The 15,652-nt window shown below is 41.7% G+C and overlaps 1 protein-coding gene across 1 annotated transcript in view; it reads left to right on the top strand.

Moving 5' to 3' along the window:
* The window catches only part of WDR35 (WD repeat domain 35), a 119,529-nt gene extending 110,473 nt beyond the window's left edge, over window positions 1-9,056 (top strand). The window contains exons 26-29 of the mRNA XM_077291476.1: window positions 3,400-3,540; window positions 4,220-4,373; window positions 8,495-8,735; window positions 8,846-9,056. Of these exons, the coding sequence (XP_077147591.1) occupies window positions 3,400-3,540; window positions 4,220-4,373; window positions 8,495-8,735; window positions 8,846-8,996 (687 nt within the window). The 3' untranslated portion in view covers window positions 8,997-9,056. The remainder of the gene's footprint in view (window positions 1-3,399; window positions 3,541-4,219; window positions 4,374-8,494; window positions 8,736-8,845) is intronic.
* The last annotated feature ends 6,596 nt before the right edge of the window (window positions 9,057-15,652 follow it).

Below are 15,652 nucleotides of genomic sequence, written 5' to 3'. Positions count from 1 at the left end.
AGGCGGTTTCTTAAAGTTCGGTCACAGACGTTGACTCCAGTTTCCACCCTTTCGTTCCTCATTGGTTTTGTTGTGCATTTCCTGTTTTGGAGACATATTGCTTTAAGTTTCCAGTCTTGATGCTTTGATGTCTTCCTTGGTCTACCAGTATGTTTGCCTTTAACAACCTTCCCATGTTGTTTGTATTTAGTCCAGATTTTTGACACAGCTGACTGTGAACAACCAACATCTTTTGCAACATTGCGTGATGATTTACCCTCTTTTAAGAGTTTGATAATCCTCTCCTTTGTTTCAATTGACATCTCTCGTGTTTGAGCCATGATTCATGTCAGTCCATTTGGTGCAACAGCTCTTCAAGGTGTGATCACTCCTTTTTAGATGCAGAATAACGAGCAGATCTAATATGATGCAGGTGTTAGTTTTGGGAATTGAAATTTAGAGGGTGATTCCATAATTTTTTCCCCCATAATTGAGTGAGTCCATAATTTTTTCCCTCTGATTGTTCTAAAAAAAGTAACCATTACTGACTACAACATTTTTTGTTCTTGATTTCTTTTAAGTGTTTATTAAAGCCAGAAAGTTGTCATTTGAAATGACTTTAGTTTTGTGCCATGTCTGTGATCTGCTTTTTTTTCTACAAAATTAAACAACTGAATGAACATCCTCCAAGGCCCGTGATTCCATAATTTTTGCCAGGGGTTGTACTTAATGACCAGGCCAATTTTTACATTTCTGACCTCTGTTACTTTATGAAGTTATAGCTCTGGAACGCTTCAACGTATCCCACTAATTCGGTGAATGTTTTTTTTCATGACATATTGTACTTCACTTTAGTGGGGGGTTTTTTTTCAATATTACTTGCGTTTATTTATGAAAAAAATGGAAATTTGGCAAAAATTTAGAAAATTCTGCAATTTTCAAACTTTTACTTTTTGTACCCTGAAATCAGAGAGATATGTCACACAAAATAATTAATACATAACATTTTCCACATGCCAGCTTTACATCAGCACAATTTTGGAAACATCATTTTTTTGTTAGGAAGCTATAATGGTTAAAAGTTGACCAGCGATTTCTCATTTTTCCAACAAAATTTACAAAACCATTTTTTTTAGGGACCACCTCACATTTGAGTGAGTTTGGGGGGTCAATATAACAGAAAATACCCAAATGTGACACCATTCTAAAAACTGCACCTCTGAAGGTGCGCAAAACCACATTCAAGAAGTTTATTAACCCTTCAGGTGCTTCACGAGAACTAAAGCAAAGTGGAAGTAAACCATGAACATTTTACTTTTTTCACAATAAATTTACTTTGGAACCAAACTTTTTTATTTTCACAAGAGTATCATGAGAAAATGGACCACAGAATTTGTTGTGCAATTTCTCCTGAGTACGCCAATACCCTGCACGTGGGAGAAAGCCACTGTTTGGGTGCATGGCAGGTCTCAGAAGGGCAGGAGCATCATTTGAGTTTTTGAACGCAAAATTGGCTAGAATCAATGGCTGGCTCCATGTCGTGTTTGGAGACCCTCTGATGTACCAAAACAATGGAACCCCCCCAATTCTAACTCCAACCGTAACACAGCCCTATCTCCAACACACACCTAACCCTAACACCACCATAACCCCAACAAAACCTTAACCCCAACACAACCCGAACCCCAACACAACCCTAACCCTAGCCCAACCCTAAAACTATCTCTAACCCAAGCCCCAACCTTAACCCTAGCTCTAACCCTAACCCTAGATCTAACCTCAACCCTAAACCTAACCTCAAAGAATGGAAAAAATAAATTTTTTTAATTTTATTATTTTTACCTAGCTAAGGGGGTGACAAACGGGGGTTTGATTTACTATTTTTTTTATTTTGATCACTGTGATAGGGTCTATCACAGTGATCAAAATAAACCAATAGGAAAAATCTCCTATTGTTGCTGGGTGCTGGCTGACAGATCTAGGCAAGCGCACTTCGCACGTGCCCACCATTTTTTTCCGGGAAAATTACACGGCGAGCCGGGGGATGGAGCCGGAGGGTCCAGTGATGCCGGAGGTACCGGTGGGCTCGGGGGACCCCATTTCTCTCTCCTCCTGGAATGCTAGATCATTGTTTTGTTTTTTTTGTGATCGCCATTATTCAGTGAATAACGGTGATCACAAGACTGGGGACGGTAAAAACCGTGTTTGCCTTTTTTGCTTATGCATCACACTGTTGACTCATATGTAATCTGCAATCTATTAGTGTACTCAAGTCTTTTTCACATGTGCTGTTGTTTAGTTCTATTCCTCCCATTTTGTAGATGTAATTTTCGTTTTTTCTTGCCCAGATGTAAAATCTTGCATTTTTTCCTGTTGAATATCATTCTAGCAGCTGTTGCCCGTTGTTCAAGCTTATCTAGATCCTTCTGAATCCTTTCTCTGTCTTCTCTAGTGTTAGCTATCCTTCCTAGCTTTGCATCGTCTGCAAATTAGATTAATTTACTTTCAGTTCCCTTATCTAGATCATTTATAAAAATGTTGAACAACACTAGGGCCAGGACAGAGCCTTGTGGCACCCCACTTGAAACACTCTTCCAATTGGATATGCAACCATTTATTACCACTCTTCGACTTAGATTACTGAGACAGTTATGAATCTACCTAACCATTGCCTTGTCAATCCCATACATTGACCTTTTTTCAATAAGGATAGTATGTGATACTTTATCAAATGCTTTGCTGAAGTTGAGATATACTATATCTACTGCATTTCGCTGATCCACCCAGTCGGTGATTCTACCATAGAAAAGAAATTAGATTAGTCTGGCATGTCTTGTTTGCTACAAACTCATGCTTGCTCTGGTTGATTACTATATTCTTATCCAAGTACTTACATACACGCTGTTTAATAATTTGTTCAAAGATCTTTCCTGGTATAGAAGTAAGGCTCACTGGCCTGTAATTTCCTGGCTCCATTTTCTTTCCTTTTTTTTTGAAGATGGGGACAACATTTGCCCCTCTCCTACCTTAAGGAACTTTTCCTGTTGTCCAAGATTTTTCAAATATTCTGGCTAGTGGTTCTGTAATTTCCTCTGCTAATTCTTTCAGTACCCTAGAATGTAATTCACCTGGACCAATAGATTTTAAACTCATTTAAATTAGCTAAGTGTTCCCTCACCATCTCTCTGTTTATGGATAGTGTGGATTCTTTTATTCCTTTGATGGCTCTGTGAAGATGTTACAATTGCTTTCTTAGAGAACAAAGATGCTAAATAGGAATTTAAAAGTTCGGCCTTCGCAACATCATTTTTGAACAGTGAATCTGGGCATCAAAGTTTGTGCCCAAAGTCTTTGTATTTTTTATTCCGTCATGTTTCATCTGCAATCCTAAGTATAATCTGCCTCTTCTCCTTTCTGCAGATCGCTGATGATGAAGCTAAAAAACGCACAAAGCCTTTGCGTGTGAAGAAGTTGTATGTCCTGGCTGCTTTACTGGTGGAACAATATCAGACACACGTGAAGAATACACAGAAAGGGAAACTGAAGGGGAAACAGACTGAGGTACGACAAGTACAGGGCGCAATACTACCACTCCCAAGACATCTAGTGATCACAGCTTTATGTCCCCCTCTCAGTACAGTGATATAAAATGAAAAATGTATTAACGCTCAATCCCCCCAAAAATAAATAAATAAATAATTCACAACATATTAGGCAAAATGTATGATATTGTTTGCAAATAGTTTAACCGTTAAAATCAATATATGGTATCGCTGGAATCTATTATAGGTACTGTATGGCACAAGGAAAATAAAGGGAAGTCTGCCAGTAATTTATTAATACCCCAAAAGTGTAAAAAAACCAAAACCCTGCATCTCGTCCAGCTATAATCTTGCTAGGTTAATGGAAAAATGCCAATCTAATCAGTCTATTCATTTCACAATAGAAATACGATGAGTGAGCACTGACTTGTGAACTTGTTCTTGTACACAGAGCTGCAGTATAAAGTATGGAATTGGGACATGGCATCAGCCTACAGCCTGGTAGTATTTCCCGTGACCTCAGCGTGCAGAAATAAAAGCTAACACTTAATATAATAATAGAAACCCTGTAAATCTGATTTGTGATCACTGCTCATTGAACAGTTGAGATGATGAGATCAGCTCTGAATCGTGCTCTCCTCATGTCCGTCATTTAGGTGATGAAAAGGTCTGTATGTTACGATGTGTTTTTTTGGCAGGCTACCTCTGCGATAGCTGGTCTGCTGGAGGAGGATAGCTTATCTGATAATCGGATAATTGACCACCCCTGGCGAGGAGCGGAGGCTTACCACTTCTTCCTGCTGGCTCAGAGGCAGCTCTACGAGGGCTATGTAGATGCCGCCATGAGAACAGGTCTGTAGAGATCTAGTATTAACATGTACAATTCTTTGCATCTTCACTGTTTACCAATGATGTATATATATTGGAAGCCTTTATAGCTGTGAAGAGGGAACAGCTCCATATTAGTGCCTATGGATTCATGGAGTGGGAGGTCAAAAAAGCTCCTACAGGCTCTTCCCATTTGCAGCGATAACAGCCTCCACTCTGCTGGGAAGGATTTCTACATGAGTTTGGTTTCATCCAGAAGAACATTTGTGAGGTCAGACTGATTGAGGAGAGGTCGGGCTCATCATCTCCATTATAGTGTATCCCAAAGGTGTTCGATGGGGTTGAGGTCGGGCTCTGTTCAGCCAGTCATGTTCTTCCACACCAAACTCCCCCCTTCATGTCTGTGTGCTCTTTATGGACCTTCACCATACTGCTCTCACAAAGTTGTAGGCTCCAATTTTCCACAATAACTTATGCTTAAAGGGAACCTATCACCCCGTTTTTTTCGGTATGAGATAAAAATACTGTTAAATATGGCCTGAGCTGTGCATTACAATAGTGTAGTTTGTGGACCCCGATTCCCCACCTATGCTGCCGAAATACGTTACCAAAGTAGTCATTTTCGCCTGTCAATCAGGCTGGTCAGGTCGGATGGGCGTGGCTTCTTCCCCCAGATATTGCGTAGTTTTCCGTTGGTGGCGTAGTGGTGTGCGCATGTCCAACGTCCCCAATCCTGCACGGGGGGGTGAAAATAGCAGCGATGTCCGTTATTCCATTGGTGGTCGGTGGGCGCGGCCATCTTCCTTTGGCCGCGCGTGCGCAGAAGCGGCGCTCTGCTGGCCGCGGCTTCAGGAAAATGGCCGCCGCGATCTCCATCTGCGCACGCGCGGCATCCCGCGGCCATTTTCCTGAAGCCGCGGCCAGCAGAGCGCCGCTTCTGCGCACGCGCGGCCAAAGGAAGATGGCCGCGCCCACCGACCACCAATGGAATAACGGACATCGCTGCTATTTTCACCCCCCCGTGCAGGATTGGGGACCTTGGACATGCGCACACCACTACGCCACCAACGGAAAACTACGCAATATCTGGGGGAAGAAGCCACGCCCATCCGACCTGACCAGCCTGATTGACAGGCGAAAATGACTACTTTGGTAACGTATTTCGGCAGCATAGGTGGGGAATCGGGGTCCACAAACTACGCTATTGTAATGCACAGCTCAGGCCCTATTTAACAGTATTTTTATCTCATACCGAAAAAAACGGGGTGATAGGTTCCCTTTAAGAATTAAGATTTCCCTTCACTGGAACTAAGGTTCTGAGGCCGATCCCTGAAAACAAGCTGTAGGGGAACAGCTGGGAGATCCTGCAGATATCTTCCCGCCATTGCCAGATGATCAAGAACCAGCTCTCCTCCGCCTCCAATCATCAAGACAATTATGTAATTGGCCACGGTTGCTTCCACTACTAGGCTCAATATTAAGGAGCTCACAGTGAACATATAGTATATGCACATCTGATTCCAGCTGCCACCACCAATCGTTTATCTGGGCAGATTGGACACTCAACAGGTAGCATATGGCTTCAGGGGTGTGGTTTACAGAGCAAGAGGAACAAAGCTATTAAATGTATTTACTTAATCCAAAAAGTAGGCAGTTTATATGAAAATATACACAGATGTTAACAAATTGACCTAATAATACGGCATATAAAATCACATCATATTAAAAGGATAAACAGACGAAATTTACAAAACCTGATGTTGCTTGGTTGGTCCTGGCTAGGGTTGAGCGAAACGGATCGGACATTTTCAAAAGTCGCCGACTTTCAGCAAAGTCGGGTTTCATGAAACCCGACCCGATCCCACTGTGGGATCGGCCATGCGGTCGGCGATCTTCGCGCCAAAGTCGCGTTTCACATGACGCTTTCCCCGCCATTTTTTTCAGCCAATGAAGGAGTGTGGGCCGCGTGATGACATAGGTTCCAGCTTGCTTTGTGTGGCGTCACAGGGGGTAAAGCCGCCATCTTAACGTTTGGGATATAGCGATTTGCACAGTGAAACACAAACTTTGCAGGGACGAGAGCGAGAGAGAGAGAGATAGAGAAAAAAAATAATAAAAAAATAAATAAATAATAATAATATCCTAATAGACTTGCATTGGGTTTCGTGTTTCGGTCGGCCCCCCGACTTTTCACAATAATCGGCCGATTTCACACGATCCGACTTTCGAGACAGTCGGGTTTTACGAAACCTGACTCGATCCTAAAAAAGCAAAAGTCGCTCAACCCTAGTCCTGGCTTTTATGAAGTGGAATTAATAGTTTTTTGGTAGGTGGGGGAAGGAGGAACAGACAGAACAGGGCTGGTCTTCAGAAAACCATAGGATGCAGCTAAGTCTTAGAAAATAAAAGAGATTCCCAAATTCTACGTTATCTTTGCCCATGGAGGTTTCAGTCGGGAGATATTACTGTCATGTTTCCTATTACGATTTCACATTTATATAGCTGGGAAAGATAGCATGGACATGGCATGGATAGCATCATCCATCTGACCGATATTTAATTTGAAGGCGTTATGGTCGCCGCCCAGTGACTTAAGACAAGGCTTTACATTCACCACTTCGTCACGACTCCGAAAATATGACTTTCATATCTATGTCATTCATAAAAAACTCAATTCATAATCTCGAAAAGGAGGACAAAGGATTTTAAGTAATTTACTTACTTTTCTGTACAAAGCTGATGCTAGAGGTGATAGGTTATTTCTACCCGCCATAAATCTGTTGCCTTCTGCACTCTTAGGCAATCTGGGGATGGGACTGCATCTGCTATCCATTAGATGATCCTCTTTAATTACCTGTTTGCAAAGGAGGGGGTTCGAAAGCCTCAGCCGCATATAAAGTTTAATAGAGTGCTAGCCTTGCTTCCATATTCACTATGATAACTACGAAATGGTTTTGCAATTATATCTGTAATACAAGTCCACAGGATTATCCCTCCTCACCAAACTCTCCACCCAGCACAATGCAGTCAGGCGGGTAACATTTTCTTAGCATTCATCAATCCCAGACTCGTCCATCAGATGTCAGATGAAGAAGTGTGATCCATCACTGCACAGAACATGTTTCCTCCAGAGTCCAGTGATGGAGGCTTTACACCTCTCCATCTGGCTCTCAGCATTGTGCTTGGTGATGTAAAGCTGTATGCAGCTGCTCGACCATGAATCTCCCAGTGCGGGCGCAGTGTTTGTGTTGATGTTATACCAGAGGAGGTCTGGACTCTGCAGTTATGGGGTCAGCAGAGTGGTGGTGACTTTTCTGCTCTCTGCTCCTCACAGGGGCAACGGGGCTGGATGTTATACATTGGGAACAATGGGGCTGGATGTTATGTACCGGAGGGGTGATTGGGCTGAATTCGATGATTAATATGTGTGTTCCAATTCTTTACTCAGTATAGTATATGTTTATGTAAATACTCACACTACATTCAGACCAGTGTAGTAGATACACCCACGCACCCCATACAATATATTGAGAGGGGTATTGAGCTGCACTTCTTAATCAGGAAATTCAATATTTTTCTTTCAGTAGTCGATAGAAAGAAATATAGGTGAGCCCTTGGATTAATTTGTAGATTCCTTTTCAGCAGCTCGACGTCTGGGCGCCTCTTCACTTCATATGAGTAACTAAACCTCATTAGATTCACATCCAGGCTTAGTCATTTTTAGAATGGGCGCTGTCGGCACAAGTAGTGGGGTACGGCGAGCCCTTTCTGTGTTGGCTGGCAGGGAGAACTGACATAGGGAAGACCCTCGTGATAGACAAAGAACTTGAGAGCCTTAAAGGGGATTTCCAGCCTCTGTCCAGTCACTGCAGACTTGTACCTTAAGGCCGGACAATACATTTAAGAGCTCACGATAATAAGACTAAACACCGTACTTCACATAACGGAGCACAGTCACTTGTGGCAAAAGGCTTTAAAGAATTTTCTTAAATTGATAGACCAGCAGAGACGCCTCAATCACACGTTTTCAGCCATAGTCTTGGCGGGTTGGACCCCACTGATCGCACATCGATGATACATCCTAAGGATATTTATTAAGGCTAATTTAAAGGAAATTTTCATTTCTGTATCTTTGTCATCTCCAGCTCTCCATCTACGAGACTATGAGGACATCATTCCTGCTGTCGAGATCTACTCACTCGTGGCACTTTGCGGCTGTGCAAACAGGGCGTTCGGTACATCCTCCAAGGCCTTCATTAAACTGGAATCATTAGAGACGATAGTCCCCGAGCAGAGGCAGCAGTACGAAGACCTCGCCCTGGAAATCTTCACCAAGCACAGCCCGAAGGACAGCCGGAAGTCAGACGCGGACGTGTTCCCAGAAGGGTGAGTACGCTGTGCATCATGGAAACTCACAACTCCGCCACCAGCATCGCACGACCAAAACGATAATGCAGAACTATTCATTTAGTTTTATTTCTTTTTCCTCTTGACAGAGGGGAAGGTAAACTCCCAACATGCATTGCTTCAGGAAGACCCATCACAGATTATCAGTTCTGGATGTGCAGTGTCTGTAAACATGGCGTGCAGGACCGTGAGATCGCCGCCTTCAGCTTCTGCCCTCTCTGCCACAGCTCCATATCGTGATCGTCTCCACAGGCCGATCATTTCATGTTGTAAATAAAGGATATTTGTAATATTCACTGACCGCTCTTCTGCTTATTCACTATTAATATTCACTGACCGCTCTTCTCCTTATTCACTATTAATATTCACTGACCGCTCTTCTCCTTATTCACTATTAATATTCACTGACCTCTCTTCTCCTTATTCACTATTAATATTCACTGACCGCTCTTCTCCTTATTCACTGTTAATATTCACTGACCGTTCTTCTCCTTATTCACTATTAATATTCACTGACCTCTCTTCTCCTTATTCACTATTAATATTCACTGACCGCTCTTCTGCTTATTCACTATTAATATTCACTGACCGCTCTTCTCCTTATTCACTATTAATATTCACTGACCGCTCTTCTCCTTATTCACTATTAATATTCACTGACCTCTCTTCTCCTTATTCACTATTAATATTCACTGACCGCTCTTCTCCTTATTCACTGTTAATATTCACTGACCGTTCTTCTCCTTATTCACTATTAATATTCACTGACCGCTCTTCTCCTTATTCACTATTAATATTCACTGACCGCTCTTCTCCTTATTCTCTATTAATATTCACTGACCGCTCTTCTGCTAATTCACTATTAATATTCACTGACCGCTCTTCTCCTTATTCACTATTAATATTCACTGACCGCTCTTCTGCTTATTCACATAATATTCACTGACCGCTCTTCTGCTTATTCACTATTAATATTCACTGACAGCTCTTCTGCTTATTCACTATTAATATTCACTGACCGCTCTTCTCCTTATTCACTATTAATATTCACTGACCGCTCTTCTCCTTATTCACTATTAATATTCACTGACCGCTCTTCTCCTTATTCACTATTAATATTCACTGACCGCTCTTCTCCTTATTCACTATTAATATTCACTGACCGCTCTTCTCCTTATTCACTATTAATATTCACTGACCGCTCTTCTCCTTATTCACTATTAATATTCACTGACCTCTCTTCTCCTTATTCACTGTTAATATTCACTGACCGCTCTTCTCCTTATTCACTGTTAATATTCACTGACCGTTCTTCTCCTTATTCACTATTAATATTCACTGACCGCTCTTCTCCTTGTTCACTATTAATATTCACTGACCTCTCTTCTCCTTATTCACTATTAATATTCACTGACCGCTCTTCTGCTAATTCACTATTAATATTCACTGACCGCTCTTCTCGTTATTCACTATTAATATTCACTGACCGCTCTTCTGCTTATTCACTATTAATATTCACTGACCGCTCTTCTCCTTATTCACTATTAATATTCACTGACCGCTCTTCTGCTAATTCACTATTAATATTCACTGACCGCTCTTCTGCTTATTCACATAATATTCACTGACCGCTCTTCTGCTTATTCACTATTAATATTCACTGACAGCTCTTCTGCTTATTCACTATTAATATTCACTGACCGCTCTTCTCCTTATTCACTATTAATATTCACTGACCGCTCTTCTCCTTATTCACTATTAATATTCACTGACCGCTCTTCTGCTAATTCACTATTAATATTCACTGACCGCTCTTCTCCTTATTCACTATTAATATTCACTGACTGCTCTTCTCCTTATTCACATAATATTCACTGACCGCTCTTCTCCTTATTCACTGTTAATATTCACTGACCGCTCTTCTCCTTATTCACTGTTAATATTCACTGACCGCTCTTCTCCTTATTCACATAATATTCACTGACCGCTCTTCTCCTTATTCACTATTAATATTCACTGATCACTCTTCTCCTTATTCACTATTAATATTCACTGATCGCTCTTCTCCTTATTCACTGTTAATATTCACTGACCGCTCTTCTCCTTATTCACATAATATTCACTGACCGCTCTTCTCCTTATTCACTATTAATATTCACTGACCGCTCTTCTCCTTATTCACTGTTAATATTCACTGACCGCTCTTCTCCTTATTCACTGTTAATATTCACTGACCGCTCTTCTCCTTATTCACTGTTAATATTCACTGACCGCTCTTCTCCTTATTCACTGTTAATATTCACTGACCGCTCTTCTCCTTATTCACTGTTAATATTCACTGACCGTTCTTCTCCTTATTCACTGTTAATATTCACTGACCGCTCTTCTCCTTATTCACATAATATTCACTGACCGCTCTTCTCCTTATTCACATAATATTCACTGACCGCTCTTCTCCTTATTCACTGTTAATATTCACTGACCGCTCTTCTCCTTATTCACTGTTAATATTCACTGACCGCTCTTCTCCTTATTCACATAATATTCACTGACCGCTCTTCTCCTTATTCACTATTAATATTCACTGATCACTCTTCTCCTTATTCACTATTAATATTCACTGATCGCTCTTCTCCTTATTCACTGTTAATATTCACTGACCGCTCTTCTCCTTATTCACATAATATTCACTGACCGCTCTTCTCCTTATTCACTATTAATATTCACTGACCGCTCTTCTCCTTATTCACTGTTAATATTCACTGACCGCTCTTCTCCTTATTCACTGTTAATATTCACTGACCGCTCTTCTCCTTATTCACTGTTAATATTCACTGACCGCTCTTCTCCTTATTCACTGTTAATATTCACTGACCGCTCTTCTCCTTATTCACTGTTAATATTCACTGACCGTTCTTCTCCTTATTCACTGTTAATATTCACTGACCGCTCTTCTCCTTATTCACTATTAATATTCACTGACCGCTCTTCTGCTTATTCACTATTAATATTCACTGACCGCTCTTCTCCTTATTCACTATTAATATTCACTGACCGCTCTTCTGCTTATTCACTATTAATATTCACTGACCGCTCTTCTCCTTATTCACTATTAATATTCACTGACCGCTCTTCTGCTTATTCACTATTAATATTCACTGACCGCTCTTCTCCTTATTCACTATTAATATTCACTGACCGCTCTTCTGCTTATTCACATAATATTCACTGACCGCTCTTCTCCTTATTCACATAATATTCACTGACCGCTCTTCTCCTTATTCACTATTAATATTCACTGACCGCTCTTCTCCTTATTCACTATTAATATTCACAGATTGCAGAACTTTTATAGCATAGCTGTCTGTCTGATCATTAGGAAATATTGAGATGTAATTTTTCCCCAGAACCAGTGCCACTTTTGTTCTGCAGGCCTTGTCTTGTGTTGCAGTAAATAAGTAACTAAAATGGAGTTGCAATACTATGGAACAGTGTCCTAACCCCAAAAATGACAAGATAAATTATTTTTGTGTTTGTGCTTATGCGCTTTCATTTCACTGTTCCATGAGCCATAAGTTTTTTAACTTTTTACCTTTAAAACTTTTAAAACGTTTTAACCGCGTCAATTGTACAGTTAAAACAACCTGTCAGCATGATTCTCCCTTTGAGTATGACCACCGTGATACCAAACTTGTATAGTTTTGTTTTATATTTTTGCGGTTTAAATAAACTCTGAAGTTTGTTAAAAAATAAATACATTTGTGCGGATTTCCTTGTGTTATTGGAGCGCCCCCAGTAGGGCCATGGGGTACTCGGTACCTGGTCCTTCGGTTCTCAGTGGGGATGTCACGGTGGCTGACCCGGTCGGTGGCTCTAGGGACGTCCGTTGTAAATGGGGGAAAGGTCTTTAAAGGGTTAATGTTCGTGACGCCACCTGTGGTATTCGGTCAGGGTGACCGACGCTGCTGTATGGGGTCCGCTGGGGTGATGTTATGGCAGCTAGATGGTATACCTTCCCACAGGTGAAGTGTATCCCCAGGGCTTCCCAGAGTGTAGATGGTGGATGGTGTGAGGCGCAGTGAATAACGAGGACACAAGGTTGCAGTCTCTTTACCTTTACTGAAGGCTTCAGCATCCACAGTCCAGGGTACAGACCACAGGGCAGGCAGAGTCCGGCCGGTGTGAAGGCAAATCCAGAGTCCCCTTATCCAGGTGGCAATCGGTAGCCTTCCTCTAGTGCCTGGGTGTTGTAGTACCTCCCTGCTGAGCGTCTCGGTAAGGTCCTCACAACTGATGTTGGTGTTCTAGATTTTATTTCTCTTTCTCTCTGTCCCCCTAATGGAATGGATAGGACAAACCCTTATGACTGGTGGCCTGAGGCTTTTTACAGGGACTCTAGCACGCCCCGGCCCCCACAAGTTGCCACCTTGCCTCCTGGGTATGGGTCGGGCAACTAATATGGAATTAGCTGTCCTGCCGGTCTCTGGAGCCAGGCCTGGAGACGATGACTCCCTCAGTGTTCCGGCTACCGGATCCTGCGCCTCAGAAAGGAGGCAGCCTTTTGCAGGGCAGAACTCCTGGTTTTCTCTCCTTTTGCTATGACTTCGTTTCTCACCCTCTGCAATACAATTCTCTTCTAATGTCTCTTTCTTAGGATGCTGCCGCACGTCGGGCAGGTGCAGCTCCGTGGCTTTCTGTCTAGGCCTCTGACAGGATCCCACCCCTGTAAGGGACCCACTCTGTCAGCAGCTATTAAGTGGTCTTCTTCCCTTTCTGTCTGCCTGACAGGTACTGCCTGGGTGAAGCCCAGTCAGCTTCTGCCTAACTTCCTATCCAGACCACCAGTTTTACCTAATTGTGAGGAGTGCCCTAGTAGATAGGAGCATAGCTCCCCCTGGTGGGCTGGAGTGTGAAGTGTGTTGTGTTGTTTGTGATACCTGGTAAAGAGATCTCCTTCAGACGTAGCATCACTCCCCCTGGTGGAAGAATGACATTACTGCAATGACTAGGACCCAGGGGCGCTGCATTATTTTTCCGTTGTTGGAGCCATATGATGGCATGTTTATTGCATGGCACACTGCCGATTCTATTATTACCATTGGACTATTACGTACAGTTATATGAAAAAGTTTGAGCACCCCTATTAATCTTAAGCTTAATGTTTTATAAAAATTGTTTTTTTTGCAACAGCTATTTCAGTTTCATACATCTAATAACTGTTGGACACAGTAATGTTTCTGCCTTGAAATGAGGTTTATTGTACTAACAGAGAATGAGCAATCTGCATTCAAACAAAAGTTGACAGGTGCATAAGTATGTGCACCCTTATCATTTTCTTGTTTTAAATACTCCTACCTACTTTTTACTGACTTACTAAAGCACTTTTTTTGGTTTTGTATCCTCATTGAGCTTTGAACTTCACAGCCAGGTGTATGCAATCATGAGAAAAGCTACTTAAAAGTGGCCACTTGCAAGTTGTTCTCCTGTTAGAATCTGCTCTGAAGAGCGGCATCATCGGCTCCTCAAAACAACTGTCAAATGATCTGAAAACAAAGATTATTCAACATAGTTGTTCAGGGGAAGGATACAAAAAGCTGTCTCAGAGGTTTTAACCTGTCAATTTCCACTGTGAGGAACATAGTAAGGAAATGGAAGAACACAGGTACAGTTCTTGTTAAGGCCAGAAGTGGCAGGCCAAGAAAAACATCAGAAAGACAGAGAAGAAGAATGGTGAGATCAGTCAAGGACAATCCTCAGACCACCTCCAGAGAGCTGCAGCATCAACTTGCTGCAGATGGTGTTACTGTGCATCGTCAACTATACAACGCACTTTGCACAAGGAGAAGCTGTATGGGAGAGTCATGCGAAAGAAGCCGTTTCTGCAAGCACGCCACAAACAGAGTCGGCTGAGGTATCAAAAGCACATTTGGAGAAGCCAATTTCTTTTTGGAAGAAGGTCCTGTGGACTGATGAAACCAAGATTGAGTTGTTGGTCATACAAAAAGGCGTTATGCATGGCGGCAAAAAAACACAGTGCGTTGTATAGTTGACCGATGCACAGTGACACCATCTGCAGCAAGTTGATGCTGCAGCTCTCTGGAGGTGGTCTGAGGATTGTCCTTGACTGATCTCACCATTCTTCTTCTCTGCCTTTCTGATGTTTTTCTTGGCCTGCCACTTCTGGCCTTAACAAGAACTGTACCTGTGTTCTTCCATTTCCTTACTATGTTCCTCACAGTGGAAATTGACAGGTTAAATCTCTGAGACAGCTTTTTGTATCCTTCCCCAGAACAACTATGTTGAATAATCTTTGTTTTCAGATAATTTGACAGTTGTTTTGAGGAGCCCATGATGCCACTCTTCAGAGGAGATTCAAACAGGAGAACAACTTGCAAGTGGCCACTTTAAGTAGCTTTTCTCATGATTGCATACACCTGGCTATAAAGTTCAAAGCTCAATGAGGTTACAAAACCAAAAAAAGTGCTTTAGTAAGTCAGTAAAAAGTAGGTAGGAGTATTTAAAACAAGAAAATGATAAGGGTGCCCATACTTATGCACCTGTCAAATTTTGTTTGAATGCAGATTGCACATTTTCTGTTAGTACAATAAACCTCATTTCAAGGCAGAAACATTACTGTGTCCAACAGTTATTAGATATATGAAACTGAAATAGCTGTTGCAAAAAAAACAATTTTTATAAAACATTAAGCTTAAGATTAATAGGGGTGCCCAAACTTTTTCATATAACTATATGGTGATCCCAAGTATGCTTTTTTTTCAGTTTGGGAAAATAAGTTTTATTTTTTTAAACATGTTTTATAACTTCTTTTAACCTCTTTATGTCCTTGGAGGTATCCATACATTCTGCAGTGCAGCGGGGTTAGTGCAGTGTGACAG

This window comes from Ranitomeya variabilis, chromosome 2 (assembly GCF_051348905.1).
Source record: "Ranitomeya variabilis isolate aRanVar5 chromosome 2, aRanVar5.hap1, whole genome shotgun sequence".
NCBI classification, from domain to species: Eukaryota; Metazoa; Chordata; class Amphibia; order Anura; family Dendrobatidae; genus Ranitomeya; species Ranitomeya variabilis.
This window is presented reverse-complemented; position numbering and strand designations above follow the sequence as displayed.